The 25,742-nt window shown below is 40.6% G+C and overlaps 1 protein-coding gene across 1 annotated transcript in view; it reads left to right on the forward strand.

The window, feature by feature from the left end:
- LOC102303795 (adenylate cyclase type 1) overlaps positions 1-25,742 on the forward strand; it is a 71,084-nt gene that overhangs the window by 2,991 nt on the left and 42,351 nt on the right. Inside the window, exons 2-6 of the mRNA XM_005937224.3 lie at positions 1,067-1,216; positions 6,419-6,537; positions 11,822-11,933; positions 22,513-22,640; positions 24,378-24,536. Coding sequence (XP_005937286.1) covers positions 1,067-1,216; positions 6,419-6,537; positions 11,822-11,933; positions 22,513-22,640; positions 24,378-24,536 — 668 coding nt within the window. The remainder of the gene's footprint in view (positions 1-1,066; positions 1,217-6,418; positions 6,538-11,821; positions 11,934-22,512; positions 22,641-24,377; positions 24,537-25,742) is intronic.

Below are 25,742 nucleotides of genomic sequence, written 5' to 3' on the forward strand. Positions count from 1 at the left end.
TTAATCAGCTACCATCTCTCCTGTGGACTTTTTAATGTCTACAGTCTCAGATCAACACAGCCCTGCCCTTCCCATATTAGATTCTTGATGAATGTGTGTTGTTGTTATTCAGCCTGGTTCAATGTGCCCCTTTTTAACTTTGAGCACCCGCCCCTTTAAACCTCTCTGCACGTCCCTGGTATAAACAGCTCATCACTGAGGAGGTACCCACTAAGATGACATACTTGTAGTCTTTGCGGGGTATTCTTGTGGTTTATACCACACCGGACACCGGGGACCAGTCTCTAACCACAAGTTTTGAGTACTTTTTCCTGTATATTAATGCATCAGCATAACAACGAGATGAAGGTGCAGAATAAGTACAGGATTCCCCTTTATTTAAATAGGAAACCTGTTTGGAAAAATACATTTACCTTTATAGAAGTTTTTCCTAACCTTTCCAGCTCATGGCCTTTGCAATGTCTAATGAACACACATGACTTGTTCAACCAAAGAGCAATCTTTTTTTTTTCTGTTTTCATATTAGAGATCCGAGGGTGTAAAATCACCCGCTAATCTGGGAAAATTGAATTTCCTGTTAATCATTCCTCACACATCAAATTTATCTTCTGTCTCAACCCCTTAATTGGAAGCCATCGTGCTAAAGCTGTTTGGTTATAACCGGACTAAAGCAGTTTTTGTTTAAGAGGTTGTAATTTGCTGGTCACAGAACAGAGAATGTATCACTCATGCAGCTGTGCTGGGTTACACATGTCTGAGCTTTCACCTCTGACCCTATCGAGAATCAAAGACATGGACTGACTACAGGGTTCAATCTCCAAATTAGGTGTCGAATGGGATCGATAACCTCTATCAATAATGCACTTTGTCTGCCAGCCATTCCTCTGTAGAGCTTTTGATGCTTACCTGACATTAATTTTTTAATCCTGTGTTGACCTTCATGTCTGCCATTGAATCTGTCCCATGATCTAATCTAGCAGTATGCACAGCAGACACACACGTCGTCTTCAAAACAGCATCTGGATGCTGCCAGCTTTGTTTGGCATGTCTGTTCTTGTCTGTGCAGCTGGTGGCCAACGCCGTGCTCTTTACCAGTGTCAACTTGTCAGGGGTGTTTGTGAGGATTTTCACTGAACGCACCCAGAGGAAAGTTTTCCTGCAGGCCCGTGACTGCATCGAGGAGCGACTGAGGCTGGAGGATGAAAACGAGAAGCAGGTGAGGCGGCACACACGGACGCACCGGTGTTCAGAAAACAGCGGCCACACGTTTTAGCTCATCTTGCAGCGCGTATGTTCATAAAAACCTTTGCAATCTTTGAAGAGTTTTTTGTTGTTGTTTTTTTTCCTTTCTTTTTTTTCATGAAGGTTTCAGGTGCCAATGTATTCTCACAGCCTGCCCACGGGCACGCAGTAACTATGACAGCAGCTATTTAAGGAAAGAACAATTACTGTGGCACATGCACCAGCGCCACCATCCACCCCCTCTGCATACACCTACATGGATTTAACTGTGGAACCATCAGGCAACTTTAACACACCAGAAACACTCTCTTTTGCACAGCACCCTCCCCACCCACCATGGGCACGAAACCCACTGATTTATAGAGTATTGATTGTCTCGTGTACAGTACAAAATATGCCCGAATATGAATCTCACCTTTGCTATAGCAAACATTTGCAAGTGCACGTGCACACTTAGCACCTGTGCTTTGTAGATTAGGTGATGATATGCTGTGTTTTCCTCAGCAGTAACAGCCTCCCTTCTGACAGGTAATTACACAAGCAGATTGTTTTCATGGCCTTCCTACTCCAATAAAGGTCACATTTTATCTGACTGAGAGAAAGATGTGCAGAACCCTGATTTGGATCTATCAACAGACAGCAACCAGGCTTCTGCTGATGTGCTCATGAGCAAAACATCTCAGGCTTGAATATCTCCCATCATGTGGGTCAAATGAGCATTTGCTTTCAGGTGGTTCTACGAGTTGCACTCACTCTTGAACATGTGTGGACTACACACTGCACTTCTTGTGTGGTGAATTGATTTCCCCGTTCAATAGTGAAGCTTCCTCTTCCTTCCCACAAGCCGGGAGAGGCAGAATATTTAATTTGCCAGTGACTGCAACAAAGCAGTCCTGACACAAGGTCCACTCGTGAGAATTGTCTGAAGCTTTCTGCTCTATCCCGCAGCCTTCATCAGTCTTCATGAGTGGGCTCAGTTGTCAAGGAGATGGATCTGTTGTAGGAACCCAATATCTGTTATGGCTTCATCCATTGAGCACTGAAAAGCATTGGAGTTCATTTTTGACTTTGGAAATTGTCAAGTAATGACAGATTAGACCATCATCATTATTATTATATTTACTGTACACTCCATGATATCAGTGAAAGTGTGAGACATTGATGGGCCATGAAAAAACAAAACAAAAACAAAACAAGTGACCAAAAAAAAAAAAGTAATTTGAGTTGGGATGAGCACCAACCTCGAGTGTGAGAAAGTGAGAAACTGCAGTTCCTGGCATGACCACTTGGGGCTGATTCTAAAAGGGGGTCAATCACAATAGATTCCCATTTTAAAACTGCTGGAAACTTTACAGAATTTAAAAGCATTCATAATAACTGTACAGAGGCTTTCTTTGTCAGTAATCCATCTGGATTCTGGTAAGAATTATTGGTGTGGCTGCTTTAATTGACAGGCAAACTGCAAACCATAGCTGTCTGTCAGGCTTCATCACTGCTAATCCACTCCGTGAAGTGGACCTCTGTGCTGTGTTTGTGATGCTCCTGCTTTTAGGAGAATTTCAAATCGAAGTGTCTGATAAATAATATTGACTTTCATGTCATACAGAAAATAGAAAAAGTGTTTGCTTCAGTTTTGAATGACATTTAAGGATTTTATGATATTTAGCACTAATTAAAAGATATAGAATGTGTGTCTGAGCATTGCACGTCTACAGTCTATGAATGCAGCTTTCTAACAAGGCTTGCTTGAATGAGCTGATGGCTTGATGTCAACATCAAGTCTTGAAACTGCAGAGTGACGAATGCCTATTAATGAACACCATCCCAATAGCTTTTTCTAATCTGAAGACTTTGAAATATTTGGTTCAGTGTTTTTGGTGTCAAAAATATTTTGTTTTTTTTAAACCCAGAAGTGATCCTAATACACAAGTGTCGAACTTCAGGCCTCGAGGGCCGGTGTCCTGCAGGATTTAGATGTGTCCTTGATCCAACACAGCTGATTTAAATGGCTAAATTACCTCCTCAACATGTCTTGCAGTTCTCCAGAGGCCTGGTAATGAACTAATCATTTGATTCAGGTGTGTTGACCCAGGGTGATATCAAAAACCTGCAGGACACCGGCCCTCGAGGCCCGGAGTTCGACACCCCTGTCCTAATGTGATGATAAGGTAGATTTCTTGAATTATCAGGTAATGCTGAAAAAACTTGGTTAGATAGGTGGTGACATACTACACCTGTTAATTATTGTTAAGAAACACAAAAATATCACACTGTAAATTCACTCAAAACACAGCAAGCAGACCTTGATGTAGCTGAGATGGCACCCTGGCAGTCAGCAGCCAGCTTTCGATCAAAGCCATCGCACTACAAACAATATGAGGTTTTTAGCCTTAATTGAACTTGAATGGTTTTAAAAAATGTTTTAAAAAAGAAAACACACAGTTGTCATGAAAGTAAAAATCAGATACAGACTACAAAAGTTGCTTGTACATTCTTTATTGATATTTTCACTATCACCTTTTCTTTTTAAGCTCTGGAAGTTTATGCATGCTAGATTCTGGTTTGAGGAAAAAAAAGCCCAGAAAAGTTAACTTTGTTTTTGAGCAATGTAAAAGTAAAATTTGCATTGAAATATTTCTAATAAGCCAATAATGGTTGTACTTCTTTCTGGCATTTCAAGGGAAATTATAAGTCAACTCCATCATTGCATCCACTTTGGAATCTAACAGGTGTCTTCCAGATAAGTGGAAGACATTAATAAATGATTATTTATTTAATCAATCAAATCAATTATTGTCTTACACATAAGTCAAATACATTAACAAAGCATGGAACAAAAAACAATTCAGACTGTTGTCATCATGATTTGGGCACCTTGCACACATGTAGCACAGGAAAGATGCGTGCACACACAAACACAGTGACAGACTCACACTCAGACTCCATAATGGAGAATGATGGCTGTTTTAAAAGCTGCTCTCCAGTATCTCTTTGTGTTATTCTCAGGTGAGGAGCAGTGATGTGAATGGAAGTATTATGTGAAAAAGAGTTGGAGGGAGACACGGGAGAGCCCTGGCTGCTTTTATAACCCTGCCACTCAACAGCTATTCACCATAGCTGCCTGATGATTCATTGTGCATTTACAACCGCTTGACATCCTGCTAGAGTTTCAAGCATACTTCATGCCGCTGCAACTGAGACTATTCACACAAACAAAAACAAATCTGCTTCTAGGTGTAAATGCCACTTTATGCCTGTGCTGAAAGGATGTTGTTGATGAAGTCATTAAATTAGCTTTCAAATGTTCTCTGGGCTGCATTCTAGACATACATGGGCATGCATATCTAGAAAGTATTGTACAATGGGAGAATTAGACAGAGAATTGGATGAAACTACCATACCATACTCAGATCTTTTTCAACCATGAATGAATTCATAGAAGAATGCTGGAAAAATAGTCATCCATAATAACCAAAAAATATTTCATTTGTGAAAGTCAGAAAATGAAACACGTAATAAGCAATGTTTGGGATTCTAACGGTATTGCAGCAAGCGCTGTTGCAAAGACACTACTTCACCAAACCAGGAAGGAAGGTTTTGTTACTTCCTTTGTTATGTTTATTACCAGTTGGGTGTCTGTTTTAAAGCCCCTTGAATCTCAAAGTGTTCTCTGCTGTGTAAATGCTTTTTCTATATTAAGACTTGCTTATTTTTTTCTCTTCAAGCCTTGCCATAATGGTCCATTTGATTCACCTTTTATTGTTTATTTTATTTTCACTTGCTGAATACGGGACAGACTTGACTGGGGAAAGAAGGGGAGAAAGAAAGAGGGAAAGAGAAACAGCTGAGAAGAGGGACGGGGGAGAAGGGCAAAAACCAAAAAACAACAGAATGGGCAGAAAAAAAGAAAAGAAAAAGAAAATGCATATATCGATCACCTGGATCACCTGTTGAGAAAGAAAAAAGAAAGCAAGCAGAAGAGAACAAGAGTAATAGAATAAACAACATCACAATGATATATGGGAATATGACAGTAAATACTAAATATTAAACATTATTGTGCAGCACATAAGATCAACAGAACACAGTGTGCTTTGAGGTAGGAGCCAAAAAGGGTGTAGTTTGTGGGTGTGATCACCCGTGTGTACACCTGTGAGCATGGACGCGCTTGTTTTTTTAAAAGGTTCCTTCATGTAATGATCTGCTAGAGGGTGTGTGGGGGGGGACACAGCCCCGTCCTCCAGGGCATGAAGCAGGTATGGAGGAGATCAAAACTCCAGACATCCAGAGGCCCCCAGAACACAAGAGACCAAGGAAGACCAACAGAGGGGCAGCCGCGCCACTGTCCCAGAAAGAGCTGAGGAGAGTCCCAGATGAGGGCTCACTCAGCAGCCGCGGAGCAGAAGCCAGGGGGAGTTGCAGTGACGCGCCCGTGAGCTCCGCCGGCAGCCAGCTGTGCCTGAGAAACTGCTACTATCTGCCACGACAAACAACTACTTTAGCTTTTGTGGATAAGCTAGCCACTAGCCTAACATCTATGATTTTTAAACCCCTTAGCCTTAGCTGTGGGCTAATTAAGTGGCTAAGTGACTAGCTCACTAACCTACACTCAGCCACCATTCCAAGTTTGGCTGCACTGTAAAAGTAGCCTGTCAGCAAGGCTACTTTTTGGACATACATTAAATCTGATATGTGCATGGGAAAATTTGAGTCTGGTGAAATACTGGTGGCAGTACTCAAAGAAAGATTTATTAAGGTTTTTCAGTCACATGACCACTAAACACGTGATGATAACTTGTCTGCCATTTTGCACATGTGACAATGTGGAGTCAAGTGAATTAGGCACACAGAAAAGTCTGTAACCACCTGGTAACTACTGGTAATGAGGGAAAAACCTTTAGCAAAAAAAAGTTTTTGCTAAAGGTTGATGGAAGCTGGTGTGTAACTGTTTGCTAAACTGCCATTCATGCAAGCCTAGAGATTGGTCGCTGATCCTTTGGCAGCTGCTGCATGCTTGGGATAATGTGTATTCTCTGATTGGTTGCCAAAAAGCCTCCTTGTGATTGTTTTTTTTGCTCGCAGATATCTGCAACTGCAATACAAAATGACTTATTATGCTTGAATACAAAAATACACTTTATATCCTTCTCTCCTCTTTTAACTCTTTCTTCTTCAGGAGCGTCTACTAATGAGCCTACTGCCCAGGAATGTTGCCATGGAGATGAAGGAGGACTTCCTGAAGCCGCCTGAGAGGATCTTTCATAAGATCTACATCCAACGTCATGACAATGTCAGGTATGGGGGTGTCATGACAACTGTGGACCACAGACGTGTGCGGAGCGACTGGAGTGTTTTGATCCAGGTGTCACTGGTTGTGACGTCAAGGTCAAGAATAGAAGCAGAGCAATTAAGATTAGCCATTAACGCAGATGCAATCAGGCAGCATAAAGGTTACAGGGGGCAATGGGCCAGAGTGCTGTTGCCACCATAAACAGATTAAAAATAATTGTCTTTCCTGCCTCACATACATATTGCAGATGCAAAAAATTTGCTTTAAAAACAGATATTTTCGATACTTTAAACATTAGGTGTAACAGATTAAAACCTGAGCTTTTTTTTATTAGAAGCCCTGGTGAGCTCATTTGATGAGGGCACATACTGGAACATCTTTATGACTCTAAATCAAAAGTTCCTTTAACAGTTAGACACAAGTTTATTTACAGTCATGTAAAAAAGGATGTTTTCACAGGATTTTTATACAGTCCTATAAAAAACTAAGCACACCCCATGTGCTTAGCTTGTACAACCATCTTTAGCAGCAATAAATTGAATGACTTGATCTTTTACTGTATGACTTCATCAATCTCTCACATTGTTTTGTAGGACTTTTGGCCCACTGTTCCTCACAACATTATTTCAGCTCACAGAGGTTTAGAGGCATTTGTTTATGCGCACCTCTTCTAATGTCCAGCTACAGAATTTCAGTCAGGTTGACGTCTGGACTTTGACTGAGCCATTGCAAAACCTTGATTATTTTCTTTTTCAGTCTTTTGTTGCATTAGTTAATTTTAGCAAGGCTTTAGCTGTCAGACAGATGGCTTGTCTTGGTCCTGTAGTTTCAAAAAAGGCCAAATCATCACCTCTCCTCATCACCATGTTTTAAAATTGGTACTTTGGTCTTATTTTGGCCTCTTGTTCTCCTACAACATTAAATATGCTAAATGAGCGTGTAGAGTCGGACATATAGTCTTTGCATATTTTGCATTTTCTCTAAACTATGCAAAGTCTGATGTCAGGTTGAATTTGCTGGTATTTCCACTTTTGTTTGTGGCATTGTATTTATACCCACCTGAATGCTCCAGCAAATGAACAAACCCCCTGGTTTTATAGACGTGGCACACAACACTTGACTGCTACTTACCCTCTTAATTCCTGGCAGTAAAAATGCACTCAGTTTTTCACAGGTCTGGTTAGAATCCTGTGGAAATGTCCTTTTCACATGACTGTGGCTTGTTAAATTGCAATTTCAACACAGAAAAGTTTGAGAAAGCAGACTTGGTCAAACTTAACATTAAGTGATCAAACAGAGTATGTCCAGCTCCCATCGCATTTTTGTTGCTTATTTGTAGCTCATTTTCGAGCTGTTTAGTTTCACACTGGTTTCTTGGGATCATTTTCAGCATGAGCAAGCAGCTGTTTCATTTGTAAAGGAGCCCTAAAATCTACTGTTTCAATGGGAAAATACTGTTAGCAGCTATCTGTCGAACACAGCGGTCCCATCGAGCAACTAAAAGAGCTAGATGCTAGAGTGAGGTAATGATTAAGTTTGCACCCTATCGCACCAAAGGAGACAAAATGACAGATGAAATACTTCAGTTTCAAAACTCACTAACAAAAGGTGTTGCAATTAAGAGGCAGTAGATCTCCAGTGCAAGAATGTTTCTTATACAAACAGTGTTAAAACTCAAGCAAGATAATAACGGGCATGACTGTAAAATGGATGAAGAACAAAACAGACAAAGTTAAACATAATGGTGAGTGTGCATCAGTATAGAAGTTTTCTATTGAGTTATTTGTCGCTATGCAGTCATGTTGTAAATCCATTATATGAAAAGTACAACCAATAGCTGGACTCAAGTATAGTGAAATATGATCAACGATTTCTCTTGCCTATCTCCAAACCTTTTCATCTCTATAAAAGTGGAGTTGAAGCATACGATTGCGGGTCCCCTCGAATGCCATCAGTGAACTTGTCGTCCATTTCTAATTGTAAGTGGCATCTATCGGAGACTCCCATTTGACAGCCTTTTGCAAAGGACTGCAAGCTAACTGAAGTTCAAATATTTTTAACTTGTGTCAATGTGAATTTAACAGGAATGAATGTCCACAACATCATGACAAATCCCCAGCATCCTAGGCCTATTACAGCATGACTTAGGGCGTTTTCATACCTGCGGTGTTTAGTCCGTTGAAATCGAACTTTGATTCGTTTTCCTACTTAGTGTGGTTCACTTGTCCAGGTGTGAACACAGTAATCACACTTGGATTTGGACCAAAACAACCGCGTCGAGACCCTTTGGAAAAGGTGGTCCAGACAAACTCGAGAGCGGTTTATTTGTCTGACTAACTGGTGTACCTTGCAAGCTTGAGCTAAAAAACGTCCAGTAACCACGTATGCTTTGTGTTCTTAATGCAGGCAAGTACCATAGATATGGGCTAGCAACTAGCTGTGCCAGTTGTAATTGTCCATGTTCTACAAGTCCAGAACATAATACTTTCTTCCTGTATTTACTTTTGTTGCTTCTGCCTAATGAGCAGACTTAACACTCTCACGTGGTTTGTAGGGAATCATTTTCATTTGCTTGGAGTTCAGTTGGATTTTTCTCTGTGTGAAAACAAATAAACTGATCAATTGATCTGGATCAAAGTAATTGAAGTATAGGTGTGAAAATGCCCTGAGGAATGGTTCAGCTTCACCTGATCCAGTCCAAACTATAAGCATTCAAACATCTGGAATCTTTTTTTTTTTTTTAACTTTATCTAAGACATATAGTAAGTTAATTAAACATCTTTTGGGCTTATTGACTGTTGGCTGTGCAGAAAAAACAATAATCTGAGCAGAGTTTGATTTGAACATTTTATGATTTTTTTACATTTTGTAATTTACATCATTAATAAGTAATCTACTCATCAAGCAGCTAATATTTACAGGTGAATTTTTAAAGCTATTGGATTGGCCAGCTCTAATGCGCTTGTAATGAAAAATGTGAGTGAGAACTTGGCTTGACTTTGAGCTGATTACATTCCAACGACGCAGTAAAAAGAATAGGAGAGCTGTATTAGTGCTGCTGAGGGTAGGAGTCGAGGACAAGGTAGCATATCAACAGCACTCCTGTCAAGAGACAATCCTCCCCACTCTCTTCTTGCTCATACTGTCTGCCTGTCTGTCTGCTCGGCTCCCACACTCACTCACATCTCAGGAACATCGCCGCCTGTTCACCAGCCTCTACTGGCACTCAGCCAAACATCATGGGGCTGTGCTCAGCGAGCATGCTCCCGCTCGTCTCTGGGGAGCTGCTGGAAACACATACACACATAAACACATGGCAGTAAAAAAAAAAAAAGAAAAAAAAAACACCTCCATGTTCCAGAGCAGAGACATACAGCCCCCCAGATTTGGTCCGCCTTTTGATGTGACCCTGAGAACGTTTGATCATACACCTATTTAGCTCCGGCACCACTGCCACCTTCTCCTCTCTACCCCACTGCCCCCAACACACATCAGCACGATCTGCAGCACAGCACCATTCAAAGATAAATGGCACAACGGAGCGCTTCTGTTGAGCGGCAGTCGTGATCCGAGCTTTGCATACATCAGACTCCTCAAGAACTATAGTGTACTGCCAAAAAAAGAGTGCAGCTACTCAGTCACGATGCAGAAAATAGGCCTTCCTCATGCTATCGAGCTTTCACTCATTTTAGTGACTGAGGGCAATGTTTGTGCGCCTGTGTAACAAAAAACATTTTGTCATCGTGTAATTGGTCTGGTGTGTAGTCTTATTTGTTCTGTGACTGTTTTTGTAGCCGTTTAACAACATTTGAGAAAACACAGAAACTAGAGCACTGGTCATTTGTTTATATAAAATGGATAATCTGTGGTCCATTTTATCCCTAGTGGTCAGGTTTGGTGTTCCTCTTCACTGAACCTCCCCTCCCTCATCCAGAACATTGCTTAGCAACTACAGTCTGTCAAGGTTTACCCACAGGTTGAACAGGAATGCCCAAGATTACTAACATGAATGGCCTGGTTCTTCCAGAGATCTCTTCCTGTTTAAACCGAGTTCTTTTTCCCTACTATTGCCAAGCGCCTGCTCATTAGGGTTTTCTCTCTAATATTGCATTTTTCACTGATGATGACATGGTTTACACTAAGATTATTGACTCTGCTTTATTTATTTCATCTGGGAAGGTTTGATTTCCAGCAAATCTAGGAAAAAGTAATGAGACAGATGCAATGATGTAGTGCTGAAAACAAATTAGTTCTGACTAGGAAAAACTGTGAAAATTGTCAACTTGAATTTGCTGTACCAGGGATTAGTGCTGTCACTGACATTATACAGAGCCAGGAGTGAAAACAGGGGACCTCGTTATTTGAAGTTTGACATGTTTCATATGACGATGCAGGAACAGTAAATGTATGATAGAAATTAAGACTAATCTTACAGGTCTCCTTAGAAATTAGTCAACAGAAGCATTTGAAAAAGAAAAAAACTATTTTAATCAACTCTTGCAGCTAAAATTAGCTCAGTCTGCTAAATGATATGCAAGCAGCTGTTGTTTGACTGTAAACTAGAAGCCTGATTATGCCTACCTCTGTCTTAAATCAAACTACAATCTGCCACTGTAAAAGGTATCACAAAAGAATAGAAGGCCTAACACATGTAGCATAATATCCTTATTACTACTTAAAAACCTCACAGGCTGGAGGTTATGGGGAAAACATGTGTCATTATTTCTCAAGCGGTATCTATAAAAGTAAACCTAGGCCATTATGATCAGCTCCACACAGCACAAGCCGGCTCTGATCCCTATACTCCACCGAGAGCAGTGATTTTCCACTGAGTCAATAAGATCCATAACACCTTGTTTTGCTGCCATCTGGCCTGCCTCTGAGCAAATGAATGAGGGGCTAAGTAGCTTTCAACACCTTCCTCCACCCCACTTCAGCAGCTAGCCAGAAGCAGGCAATTTAGCTCCGTAATTGATTTAGTGTTTGGCCTAAAAGATGCTTTCACTTATCAGAGATTGGATTATAGTATTTGCTGTTTGCTCACTATTAGTCAATTTGTCGCTCCTGTGTGATCTGTTGGTATTGTTTTGTTAAAGAAAAACATTGCTCTGTACAGTTAACATATCCCATCCTTGCTTGTTGAGTGTATTTTTTTTACTGAATTGAGAACCACAACATGTTTGGTTGATGGTGAACAGGAGGGAGAGCAGGAGGAATCAAAATCAGCTGTCATCGTGAACTGAGCGCTTCACTTTAGATTAAAATCTCTTTTTCATTCTGTCTCGACAGCATCCTGTTTGCAGACATTGTGGGTTTCACCAGCTTGGCTTCTCAGTGTACAGCTCAGGAACTGGTCAAGCTGCTCAATGAACTCTTTGGGAAGTTTGATGAACTGGCTACAGTAAGTCCTCTCTCTTTCCTCTCTGGCTACTATCTATACTTAATTAATAGCAAAGACCATGAAAATCACATTAAGCCTGTGTAAAGGATGGAATTGTGATTTAACACAGGTGTTATTCTAGAAGGGAAACACTCCTCAAAAATGGACGGAGCAGTGGAGCAGCCAAGGGAATGCACTGAATTAAAAACTGTGTCACTAAAATATAATTTATTATACAAAACAGTTAAAAATGCAAAAGCAATTAAAACAACCCCGGCCAGGGAAAACTCACAATAAAAATCAATAAAACAAAAACATTAAAAGTCCAGTGGCGTCCGCCACGGTGTAAAAGTCACTAAAAGTTAAAAATCCAGCCAATCGGAGCAGAAGGGAAAACCTGGCGGCGTCCTCGCCGTCCTATCAGTGTTTCTGCTCCGGGGTGCTGGAAGGGAGGGGCAGCGACAGTCACTATTCTTATTAATGGCTACGGATATTATAGTTGGATAAGTCGTGAGACTTACCCTGGATGGGCAGAGCTCTTAACTCTGCCCGCCGCTTTCCTGTAGCACGCCAACCGGCACCAGCCCGTCTCGCCGTGGGAGTTAGGGCGCTGTCCCTCTGGCCACTGATTCCCCACCGTGATCTGGCCTCCAGTTATTCCAGCAGCAGAACAGCTCCCTCCGCTTCTCTGCTCGCTGGCATCGTCTTGCTCTCCCACGTCCTGCACGCCAACCTTTACCAGCCCCCGTCTGGGCTTGTGGCCGCCGCCGCCTGATACAGTTCACTCCACCATTTTTGCCACCTCGTCTCCCATCCCTCTTATTGGCCTCCTCCAATGAATACCATAAAAACATGCAATAAAACCCATAAAAATAAAACACTGTGCAATATTAAAAGCTTAAAAAAGTAAAACACAGCAAAACATGCACAATAAAAAACCCTAGGTAACTTGTCTCTTTCCACCCCGTGACACCTGTTCTCAGGATACAAGAGCAGTTGATTGAGATTAAATACCAATTGCTGGCTGTAAATTCTTCCATTCTCAGAATTCCACTTTGTCCGATTCAAATGTCCGAGTTTCACTAATATGGTAGCCAGTTGTTGATATTGGTGTGTCACCGAAGATAGATCATCAAATAGCCATCTATTTACACAGCTAGCAAAAGAGGTGCTAGAAATGCATTTGATCTTATTAACTGAAAACTGTAACTCAGTTACCCTGAGCACTTACACATTATGCAGTAAAAGGTCATTACAATACCTAGCAGTGAAAGCAACAGCAGTTTAACAAGCAGCAAGGAGCACAATTGGAAGGGATTTATGGATAACTATTTTATCCTTTCATGTGCACTCAGCATTATAGAAAACCCAACCCCTAAAAGCACCAAGATGAAAAATCCCCCCAAAAAATAAATTAAATGCTTTACTCAAAAAGCTAAAGGAAAAAATTGGGGGAAAAAACACATGCTGGATATCTAACCCATGTGGACTGCGTAATGTGTTAGGTTTAAAAGGATGGAAATAATAATTGAATAATTCATCATCTTGATTATCAATCTGCAGAGAGCTGAATTCAAAGACACCAGTAATGGACCAAAACATAATGTCCCAGAGATTGGTGCAGGTTTCATTGCCATGCACCATGAGGAACCCAGGACCCACTGCAGCAGTGTGGGGTCTGAAACCGGGTCCAAGTTATCATCCTGATACCTAATGGCAGTCAGGGTGCTGTTACCTAGCCTGTTTGAGGTCTGTTGTTAGTCTTCTCAGCCCATCACTGACCCACCACCATAGCGGTCATACTGAATGATGATACAGACAGCTTAATGTTTTCCATGGCTTCTCCAGACTCCTTCACATCTGTCCATATGTGCTCAGGGTGAACTGATCTTCCTGTCTTTAGCCCCAAACATTTGCAGTAGATGAGCCTGTTTCTGCTGGAGGTTCCCTTCTGTTAAAAGCAAGTTTTTCCTTCCCACAGTTGCCAAGTGGGTTGTCTGATTGTTGAGGTTTTCTCTCTGTTATTGTAGGGTCTTTACCTTACAATATTAAGCACCTTTAGGTGACTGTTGTTTTTATTTCGTGCTATGCAAATGTAAATTTGAATTGAATGGAACTGAATTGAACCCTTGAAAAGCACACGGCATAAATCCTAACCAAGCTCCACTGTGCCGGGCTGTGAGCACAGGGCCCACTAGAGGATGTCAGGCCCTCAGGCCACCCTCAAAAGTCTATTTCTGATTGAAACCTTCACATTCAGGTAATAGCATGTGTTGATGTGGTATCCTGGTGAAATTGGACTAGCTGTCCAACAATAATGATTTAAATTAATACCAAAGCAGCCGAAACCGATTAACAACCCCTCTGCTACTTCACTGACCTGATCGATATCCCTGAGGTTTAACTGAATTGATGCTATACTCTGATTAAAGAGTGTCCGTTTGATATTTTTCGAGCAGTATATTAATGTATTTTTGAAGTTAGTGAAATTTACTAATTTTTGTGGCCTTTTTCTTTTTCAACATGGTTACAAGAATTGCTGTAGGTAGAAACCAACTACGGATTTTGTTGGGTGAGAACAGTCTGAAAGGTACTATAAACTGCTCCACAGTGGGACCAAATCTCAGGCCAGACTGTCTCCACAGCACAGAGAGTAAACTTATGTCAAGCTTCTGTTTAGCTTCCAGTGATAGGGAGCTAGCCAAGCCCATGTAACATGTATTACTGGAACTAGTAACAATAATTTATTAATGGATGTAAGCTTGGGAGGTAGTTGAGGAAGGAAACTCTAGTTGGACACACATACTATGCTCCAGTCTCCTCATGTCACTTAGAAAATACATCCTTCCACTTTTGGTGGCCTATTTAAGCTGTAGGATTCCCCATCTCTCCTTCTGACATGCAAATACTGCTGCACTCTTAAGTGCTGTTCGTCAACATCATCCACCTGCAGGCTCCGGGAGAGATATTTTACTCATTACTCCCTAATTTAATATATAGCATATTTGGAGGAGTGATGATCTCAGAGCCTGGAAGCAAAGTGCTGACTGTAATCTGCTGCTTTAATACTTTATTCATTTCGATCACGAGTTGTTTGCATTAGCACACAGATGGTGACAGTGATGAGACTTACAAATAAACTAAAAATAGACCAAAAATGGTGATATGAAAGGCATTAGTGGTTTTATTATTTGTATATGTGGCAGAAACAGCGTTCACATTCTCCCCACTTTAGATATTCATGTTGTTAGCCATTCATATCCTCGACAGCTTGCTGTCAAACTCTTCCACAAGAGTGCGTCATCTCCCATTTGGCTGTTTGCAGTCTTCAGTGCAGAGAGAGCCAGTTGGTTAATTGGTGAAAAAATAATTAGGTGAATGATTGGCCTGACTTCTTGCGCTGGCTCATTCAGTCAGTATATACAGGGTGATGCTGGGATGTGTAGGTAATGCTGTTTTCTTATTGGTTATTCAGCGACATCAGCAACTCATTAAGGAGGATAACAAAAAAAAAGAGAAAAAAAGTTTTGAAGGCATTTTTTAGTCCATCACATAACTAAATGACACTTTGTAGCTAAGTGAGAGTTTGAGCATTGCACAGCCATTCATTCAATTGTTCTGATATTCGAGTGTGCACTGACAATCAAGCTGAGCTGCACTCCTGGCAGCGATCTTGGTGGTTCACTGTATACAGGGCACACCTGTTAAATTGCTTTGATCTTTCCACAGTTGCTGTACATATTTTAATGCCGGATCCACTTCAACTGCTGTTGTATACAGGGTGGGCCATTTATATGGCTACACCGTAATAACATGGGAATGGTTGGTGATATTAAAGTCCTTTTTGTGGCACATTAGTATATATGAGGGGGCAAACTCTTCCAGATGGGTGGTGACCATGGTGGCCATTTAGAAGTCGGCCATCTTGGATACAACTTTTGTTTTATCAGTAGGAAGAGTGCCATGTGACACATCAGACATATTGGTAATGTCACAAGAAAAACAATGGTGTGCTTGGTTTCAACGTAACTTTATTCTTTCATGAGTTATTTACAAGTTTCTCTTTGTTCACAGCCATTGACATGTTGAAGAGGTTAACACGTGAGGAGCAGATCGAAATTGTGTTGATATCTGGTATATACCATTCCTCCCACAGTCCAAAGACATATAATTAGTGGGATTAAGTTACCTGATGAGTCCAAATTAGCCATAGGTGTGAATGTAAGTGCGAATGGTTGTCTGTCTCTCTGTGTTAGCCTTGCCACAGACTGGGTGACCCTGGACAGGTCAGGCTCCAGCCTCCCCGTGACCCTGATAAGGATGAGCCGAAGAGGACGGATAGATGGATTTCTACTATAATCTGCTTATTTAAATTTTTTTGGAAATAGTCGGAAAATGGGAAAGCGGTTTACAACTTTTGAGTAATGGAGACGTGAACATTACGTAGACTTTACTCCATGGAAAAGGACAAGAATGTACAAACTTCAGCCCAAACCAGCAACAGCTATCCACCGCTGGTAACATGACATCAGCTCTTTCCAAGCACCTTCAAAGAAAACATGTTAACAAAAATGCTGTTAGTATATGCAGTCAGGCTTGTAGCCTTCATTTCTATCTGTGTATTTTTCTGCAGTGTTTTTTGTGTCAAGCGCTCTTTCACCAGCTTTGGTGTCATCTTATCGTTAACACTTAAGCACTGACAGCAGTCTTGGTCAAGTTCTTTGAAAATAGTAATTAGTTACTAATTACTGATTACTTCTCCAAGAAAGTAATCCTGTTACTTTATTAATTACTTATTTTCAAAAGTAATTAATTACTTTATTACTTAGCTACTTTTTAAAAACATGATACACAACCTGAATACGTAAAGCAATAGACCTTTGCCAATTCTATTTTTTCTGCATAGCCATCATATAAAATTGAATCAAATGAAAAAGTCTCTTTTAAAAACTTGTTTTATTAGTTTTAATCTTTTAACTTTATGCACATTGCATCAAGCAAAATTAAATTATATGCAACAGTCTGTGACTGGAAGAAATTTGTTTAACATTTAAACCTATTTTCTGTATATTCCAGCATATAAAATAAAATAATGTTTTATGTTTACACTCACTCTTTCAAATAGATGCAAGTAAAACACAGAAAAAAAAAAAAATCAACGACTCAGCAGCACTGAGTCCTGTCGCTCTTAAATCTATTTTCACCTGTTTAGCAGGAGTAGGGCGGGTGGAGGTTTGCCTGGTGCCACAGTGATCATGTCAGTGGGGGCATCCGGGGGTTTCTCTGTGAATTTCACATTCCTGTGGCAGCGTGCTGGTGCTTGCTCAGATTCGAAGGTTAATGTTTCGCTGTAGAAAGAAGTTTTCTTCCCATGCAGAATGTACAGTGGATGATAATGTTTTTGTCACTTTTTATGGACTAAAACTTTGAGTAATTTAAGTACATCCAAGCTTTAAACGCTGCATGGTCGTACTCTCTGCTGCACTTCATATTATTCATTAATGATCTATACATGTCTGTTGCTGCCATGGACGTCGCACGTGCTTACATCATTGTCATGAGACACTGACAAACAAAATCACATTTTAGTAATGCAATAATGCAGCGTGCTTACAGGAAAGTAATAGTAATCTAATTACTTTTTTGCAATAGTAATCCCTTACTTTACTCACTACTTAAAAAAAATTTAATGGATTACAGTAACACGTTACTTTTAACGTGTTACTGCCCATCTCTGACTGACAGAAAACTCTTGTGTACAATCATTAGGACAAGGACGTGTGTAGCCTAAACTTCATATTGTTAAGTAGTGTTAATTATCTTAGGCCATGTTCAATTCAATTCAATTTTATTTATACAGTCGCTTCAAGGCACTTTATATTGTAAGATGGACCCTACAATAATAGGGCCATGTAATAATTTACTTTCTACTTGAAGTATTTCAGTGATATAATGCTATAAATTTTTGTATTTTAAATAGTAAATAACAATGTGTAATAGGCAGTTTTTTAAACAATGACCTCAATGCTACAATTAATCAGTGTAAAAGCTTATGGCCACACCACCCTGATCACGCAGCTCTCACCTGATCTCGGAGCTGTGCGATTACAAATCAGGGCCGCATAAATGATACTAGGTGTTGTGACCAGAGATGGGCAGTAACACGTTACAAGTAACGCGTTACAAGTAACGCGTTACTGCCCATCTCTACAAGTAACGCGTTACTGTAATCTGATTACTTTTTTCAGAGTAACGAGTAAAGTAAGGGATTACTATTGCAAAAACGGTAATTAGATTACCGTTACTTTCCCGTAGGAACGCTGCGTTACTGCGTTACTAAAACCGTGATTTTTTTGCGAGAATGTCTCATGACAGTGACGTAAGCGAGTGCGACGTTCGTGACAACAGCTGTGTGCAGATCAACAATGGATCATATATCGAGTGCGGGAGAGAGTATGAGCGTGCAGCGTTTAAAGCGTGGAAGTACTGACCTTACTTTGAGTTTGATTCCATAAAAAGTGACAAAAACATTAGTGTCCGTTGTGCGTGGGAAGAAAACTTCTTTTTACAGCGAAAAAACCCCTAAACTTCCAACAAGCACCGAGTGCGCTACGACGTAATGGGAAACTCACAGAGAAACTCGCGGATTCTTCCACTGACCGCTGCGGCACACCTGCACCAGGGTAAACCTCCGCCTACCCCACTCCTGCTTTACAGGTGAAAATAGAGCAACAGGACCGCTAGTCTTTGATTTATTTATTTTCTGCTGTGTTTTACTTGCATCTATTTGAAAGAGTGAGTGTAAACACACACACAAAAAAAATTATGTGCTGGAATGTGCAGAAAATAAGTTTAAATGTTAAACAAATTTCTTCCAGTCAGAGACTGTTGCATATAATTAAATTTTTGCTTGATGCATAAAGTTAAAAGATTAAAACTGATAAAACAAGTTAAAAACAGAGACTTTTCCATTTGATTACATTTTGAATGATGGATTATTCAGAAAAAGTAGAATTGGGCTGAAAGATCTATCGCTTTATCACCTCTTCAGGTTGTAAATGGTGTTTTTAAAAAGTAACTAAGTAACTAAGTAATTAATTACTTTTGAAAATAAGTAATCAGTAAAGTAACAGGATTACTCTTTTGGGAAGTAATCGGTAATTAGTTACTGATTACTTTTCAAGTAACTTGAAATTGTAAAATATGTAAAACAATTTAATGGGAAACCTACAATTTCCTTATTAACTACGTCAGCTGTAACAAACTGAGGCCTCTCATATGAACAGTCCTTTTTTAGAATATTAATGCAGCATTACGTTTTACTTTGTCATAGAAAAACAGAAAATTCACTGCTTACAGCATGTGCAAAAGTTCATTCTGCAGAGGTGGATTTGTCTCTTTAAAAATCAATAAAATGAGGAATCTGCATACAAATGTTGTGTTTGTAAGTCTATGTGGTTTTAGTTGCAGTGAGACAAGTATATGGGATGGTGAAACTTGCAAAACAAAGTAGCTTTAAAAAAAAAAAGAAGTAATGTCACTGAGCCATCACACTCACAGCCTACAGTGAGGGAGGAAGGCTGGCTGCAGCGAGTCCAAACAGTTGGTGAGCTCCTTTTTTCAGCACGTTGTTCCGAAGAAGCCTCCAAGAAAACAAAATGTATTATTTAGTCCTGGAGCTCATTTATTATGCCAAGTCATGTATTGATCCAAAAAGTGAAAGTAAAGCTGGAGAGGTTAACTGACATGTAGGAGGAGGAGGAGGGAGTCAAGAAAGAGAAGGAATTGGGAGGCTGAGAGAGGAAGAGATGACAGGATCGATTTCTAGACAGAGGGGAGATGAGCAGGGCTGAGGAGGTGGAGTGTTAATGTGTGTGTGAGAATAAGATTCCTTCCCAACAATGCGAGAAACTTATAAAGTCATGAAGTAAATGATTACTTCAAGTTACTGCCTCAAAACATGGTTCTACAAGCTACTCAATCAGAGGGTGTACTTAGCTTTTTCAGAGGACTGCACAGAATCCTGTAAGAACTTTCTTTGTCACATGATTGTATATAGTCATTATAAACATGCAGAGTTAACATTGTGAATGGATGTATTTGATCTCTGATTTTTTCATTATACTAAACAAGGTGCTTTGGTCACTGCTCCTGTAACATTTGTTGCTAATATTCAGCACTTCTCTGGCCTCTGGTAGGCACAAAGAGGCTGTGGCCTTGAGAAAACAGACTGTACCATTAGAAGTCAGTCCTGTCCAAGATATTGCACTCACACTCAACTCTTTACCACATGCTTGACCTCTTCCATGAGGCCAAGAGACAGTTTACTCCTGCTTTCTACATGCAGACACGCACACAAGTCACATGATGGGCAGGATTATCCGTCATGAGCTCATTCTGTATCTCAGCAATCAGTCGTGGCTTAACATAGAGAGAGCGATAGGCCGAGGGTGAAAAGAGCAAGATACGAGTTATGTGTCTTGCTAGCAGCGCTTTGAAACTCAGCAAGCCATTATATAGAAACCTTGTGATGAGGATATATTGGGTGCATGTGTGTGAGCATTTGTGGGTAGCTGCAGCTGCAACCTAATTGAGATTTATACCCCGTCGTGTTAGCCAGGGAGAAATTCTCTTTCAAACCAGCTCTGTCACAGCTGCTGAGCCTGTCTGGCTGCTGTATGCTACACAACACATTAGTTCCCTGCGGGCTCAACTTAAACTTAACCACAACAGACACATGCCTAACACTAACCTTCACCTAACCATAGCGAAGACAGCATCAAGCAAAACAGAGGCACAAAGTCTGCACTTGAATCAGGGAGCTTTATTCCTAAATGTGTCTCCCAAAGCAAACAGAGATACTTTTCTCTTGTGACATGGTTTGCTGTGAGCAGATAATTTCTGTTCACGGACACGGACGCACACACAGGCACATGCACACTTCTCTCTCTTCCGAGTGCCGGGATAATCATGCACGTTCTGAATTCTCATATCCTCCCACGCCAGAATCTTTCTGCTCCCGTGAGCAGAAAACCAGAGCACCCCATCTTCTCTCTTCTCATCTCTGCCTCTTACCCCGCAATTGTCATGAATCTTCTGTATATATGAATGTGTGTGTTTGTGTGTGTGCACATGTGTGCTTGTCAGTCAGAGGTTGCCTGCAGGCTAAGCTTTGTAGGGTCTTCCATTGCAATTTTCTGATGACTCTGTGTGATACAGTGCCAAAAGGAAACCCTGTGTGTGCCACTAAATCGTGTGCAGTACAGTATGTGTGCAAGTTACCATGCAGCTGTTTTTTTGCATTTTTTTTGCAGGTATGTGTCTGAGTGGGGATTTGTGTGTCTGTAAAGGTGTCTGTGTGCATTGGTGAGTGTGTGTGTGGCACCATTGCTGAGTTTGTGCACAATGTGCACTGTGACAAATAGCGGATCTGTCTGGAAATGTGGGGGCGGGATTCTACTTCAAGAGCATGTCGGAGCAATTAGAGTTGGCCTCAACTACAAATACACAAACAGTAGCATAAGCACACACATCTGATTAAAATGAATCGAATTGCAGCTGCAGCTTCCATACAGTTTCTGCAGAAGAAAGGGATTAAAATAGCAATGGTCCTGTCATAATTAGCTATTTATGGGGCATTAAACTTTACAAAATCTGCGATCCAGATGGAAATAAAAGTTAGTCACACCAGCTCACGTCACAGAAAAATTTGACCATGCTATCTAAGAACAATTAGGAGTCATGCTCCGTGTAGAGTAATAATGATAGAGCCATCAAATAAGATGGCTACAGGTAAATGTATATCAGGGCAAGTACCAGTAGTTTACAAAATCAGGGACGTGCTAGGATTAAGCTGACCCCCCACAAGGGTTATCTACTGGTGATTTTCAATTAAGTTAAATTAAGAATTTCATTAGCTTCTAGCTAATGTTAACTGCTTTGACATTTAAAAAGAGAAAAAATGAAAACACAAATAAGTAAAACAGGATTAGAGAATAAGTTAAATAAAAAGAAAAGCTACTTTTAGCTACTCCTTTAGTGAGCCCTGTATTATGAGTGAATAAAGGGATCACTCATTGTGGTGATCCCTTTATTCACAAGGGATCACCACAATGAGTAGCTCTGCATGTTTGATTGGGCAGCAGGATCTTTTGATAGTTAGGAAAATGTGTAAGCCACTACACTATGGAGGACCTGTTAGACAATAAGTTAAATATTTTGACTTACTAGTGCTTTACCAGTTTAGACTACCTTGCTAACCTAGCAAGGTAGTCTAAACAGTTCAGTCCTATGTGTAAAACAATTGTTTTCTGTGCTCTTCTGCTGGTATTTTACTTTCTCCTCATGCTGGAAAAGGGTCAATAAACTCTCTGATACCTGTCTCTATCTCCCTCATATCTTTTCCAGTGTACAGTGTACAGAGCTGTAAAAACGCAGCTACGTTAATCATTATGTGCCACCACACAATTAAAGATTCGTTTAATGACATTAAACCTGACAAAGATACATTTAAAGATATGTGTAGTATACACTCAAAATAACTACATTTTTCTAATCTCACTGACATTGCTCATCTTTCTTTTTCTCTTTGTGTCTGTAGGAGAATCACTGCAGGCGCATAAAGATACTGGGGGACTGTTACTACTGCGTGTCAGGACTGACCCAACCCAAGGCGGACCATGCCCACTGCTGTGTAGAAATGGGCCTGGATATGATTGATACCATTGCGTATGTCACACACTGACATGCAGGCAAAAATTTCTTTGTTATGATTGTTTTGGGGAAGGACCAGAAGTCAACAGTTACTCTACAATGTGTGATCATCCGAATTGTTTCTTAAGAAGAAAACAATTTTATCCTTTTAAGTTGCTTTCGGTGCATTGCTTCTATGACAACAGTTTCTGGGAAATCCGAGAAAACTGAGGCACTTCTTACCTGCTTCAACAGTAATATACATCGATCAGGGATAACATTAGGACCACTTGTCTAGTATTGCGTCGGTCCCCCTTTTGCTGCCAAAACACCTGTCACAAAGGTAACCTAGAAAGCTGACCTTTGTAACATGTGATTGATATTGAGTGTGTATATATTCCAATCCAAACAAATCCTAACCACATAGATTTGGTTGACTTCCAAATCTATTCCCTTTACTTCTTTTTCATTCATTTGGAACCTAAAAGACACTTGCTTGCACGTAGCCCTGGTTTCCGCCCCTCTCCCTAAAAGCATGTAGACACCACGTACACGGAGAACCTTTGCCTCACTTTCCTGTGTGAACCTGCGCCTGTCATGTTCTTTGCCCCACCGCTCTGTCTGGGAGGATGGATGCCGGAGTGGGAGCCCTTTATCTCAAAGGACAGGTGCTGCCATGCACACGCATTCCTCAGTATGCGTGTGAGTGTAAGATGTCCCTTCTTCAACCTTATGGGCAAACCACATTTTCTTTTCTGCCATCCTGTAAACAGACACACCCACCCCCCACACACGCAAATACACACTTTGTGAACCCTTTGCCATTCTCAATTTCCTTCCTCGTCTGTGACTGTCTCACATCTGAAGTGGGTGACCTCCCACAGGTTACTAGGTGATTTACCAGGGAGGAGAGGCTCTGGAAAAGTCCTGCTTTTTCGTCACTGCCCCACAGTACGACTCAGGGAAGGTGATCCACACATGCGCATTCATATTGTAAACACATACATGTGAACATAAACTTTTTTGAAGGCGCATTGAGTAGTTTGTGCTTTTTTTGGAACAAAGTTGAAATGTGTTGGAAGCGTATGAATACAGATGCGCCTCTCTACATCAAAGATTTTGTACTCGTGTAGCAACCCTGAATCAGTTTTGCTACACAATTCAGAACTTTAAGATTCAAGATTAATTCCATTATCATAATCTAACACGAGGCTGTAAAACAATATCCACAAAAATAGCAATTTAAAAAAAGGGCTCTTGTGCTCAAATGTGGTTGCGCTACAGCAGATGTTTCTGGTTGGCTTGCCACATGGCAGGAAGGTAAACAGGTTGTGGCAGGGGGTGGAATTGTCTTTTAATATATTTTGGGTTCTGCACCAACATTTAACCTCATTGTACAGCTATCACTGATGCTTGGTAGATGGTTGCCTGATTTCTTCCAACACATCCCATACCAGTTATTGGTGTTTCCTGCTGGGAAACAGCTATACTTCTTTGCAGATGTTAATAAGACCTTGTTGTGAGAATTTATCCTCTTTAAGTTTGAGCTAAAGGTCACTGTAGTCTAACCTAGTGTTGTTAACACTCAGTAATCTGGAGAAATTTGCTGGGCATCTTTTACTACCCAGCATTATCATTGCTTCAGCCACACTGCTTCCTATATGGCAACAAAAAGAAAAGAAAACAACAACAATAAAACAAAAATGCTTTAAATGTTACATTGTCCTGGTTTTTGTTCAGGTAGTTATAAATCATTCTTTCCCCCCCCTGCAGGTCGGTGGTGGAGGCCACAGAGGTGGATCTGAACATGCGCGTAGGCCTGCACACAGGACGGGTGCTGTGTGGCGTGCTGGGCCTGAGGAAATGGCAGTATGATGTCTGGTCAAATGATGTCACACTGGCGAATGTGATGGAGGCTGGAGGGCTGCCAGGGTTAGTACTGACTGTTACACCCACTGAAAATCAGACGAACGCAGCACACACACTCATGCAAAGACACAGAATACAGTATGTCAGCTACAGTAATATGACACAGTGCTATGACAGACTTTTTGTATCTGTATGTACACTACTATGTTCATAGACTTCTCAAATGGTTATCATAATTCACAGGGTCATTTACATAGAAATGTAAAATTACCGTATTTTCGGACCATAAGGCGCACTGAATTATATGGCGCATTAAGTGAAACAAAACAGTCTGATAAGTCAGACTTAACTCATTCTTCTTGCTTCCTCCACTTCCGTATCATTAATTCATTAATGTTGAATTCTCTCGCAGCTGCTCTATTGCCATGTTGTTTCAGTATATTAATGACTAACCTGTTCTCCTGACTGAAGTTTGGTCCTTTTACAGTATCCTGCCATGCAATTGCATTTGTCCATAACCATCAGGAACCCTCATGTTGCCATTTAGAGTGAAAAAAAGTTAGCGTTCATCCTCCAGTTTCACTGTTTATGTTATGCTAACATAGCTGTGTTGCTAGTGATCAGGTAGCACATCATTATATACCAGCTAGTCCAACTTCAGTAACCCTACAAACGTCACTGCTGTTTCGTTTTCTGTCTTCATTTATGTTGAAAGTGATAGCAGAGCTGTACATTTTAAGTTTTTCAGAAATCTCTCAGTCAGAACATGCTATATCATGTTTAGGTGGTAACTAGCAAGCTAACTTCCTGCTAACTTCTAACTCGGTTAAATGTAATAAATTCTGTTTTCATGGATGCCTGGATGTTAAACTTAATTGTTACACCTGGTAAAGCTGCAAAACGATCATTTTATTAAAGATGAAACAATTTAGACCATGTTTAACTCTCAGTAATGCCGCAGTGTTCGTATGACTTTGGAACCTGAAGGGACAGAGTTTTGGACCCAGATTACTCCGTGAGGCTCCTGACTACGGTAGCCATAACTCTCCGACAATCCATCAAGCAGTGCGGTTTTGTAGCTTACGAAGTCGTACTAAAGCATTTTTTGACAGATTTCTGAGCCCGTGTACCACATAAAATCGGTTTGAGGTCAGTAAGTACAACCAGAATTCATACATAAGACTCACCGGATTATAAGGCACACTGATGATTTTTGAGAAAATTTAAGGATTTTAAGTGCGCCTTATAGTGTGGAAAATATGGTACCTT

This window comes from Haplochromis burtoni, unplaced genomic scaffold (assembly GCF_018398535.1).
Source record: "Haplochromis burtoni strain Fernald_Lab_line unplaced genomic scaffold, NCSU_Asbu1 Contig_99, whole genome shotgun sequence".
Classification (NCBI taxonomy): Eukaryota; Metazoa; Chordata; class Actinopteri; order Cichliformes; family Cichlidae; genus Haplochromis; species Haplochromis burtoni.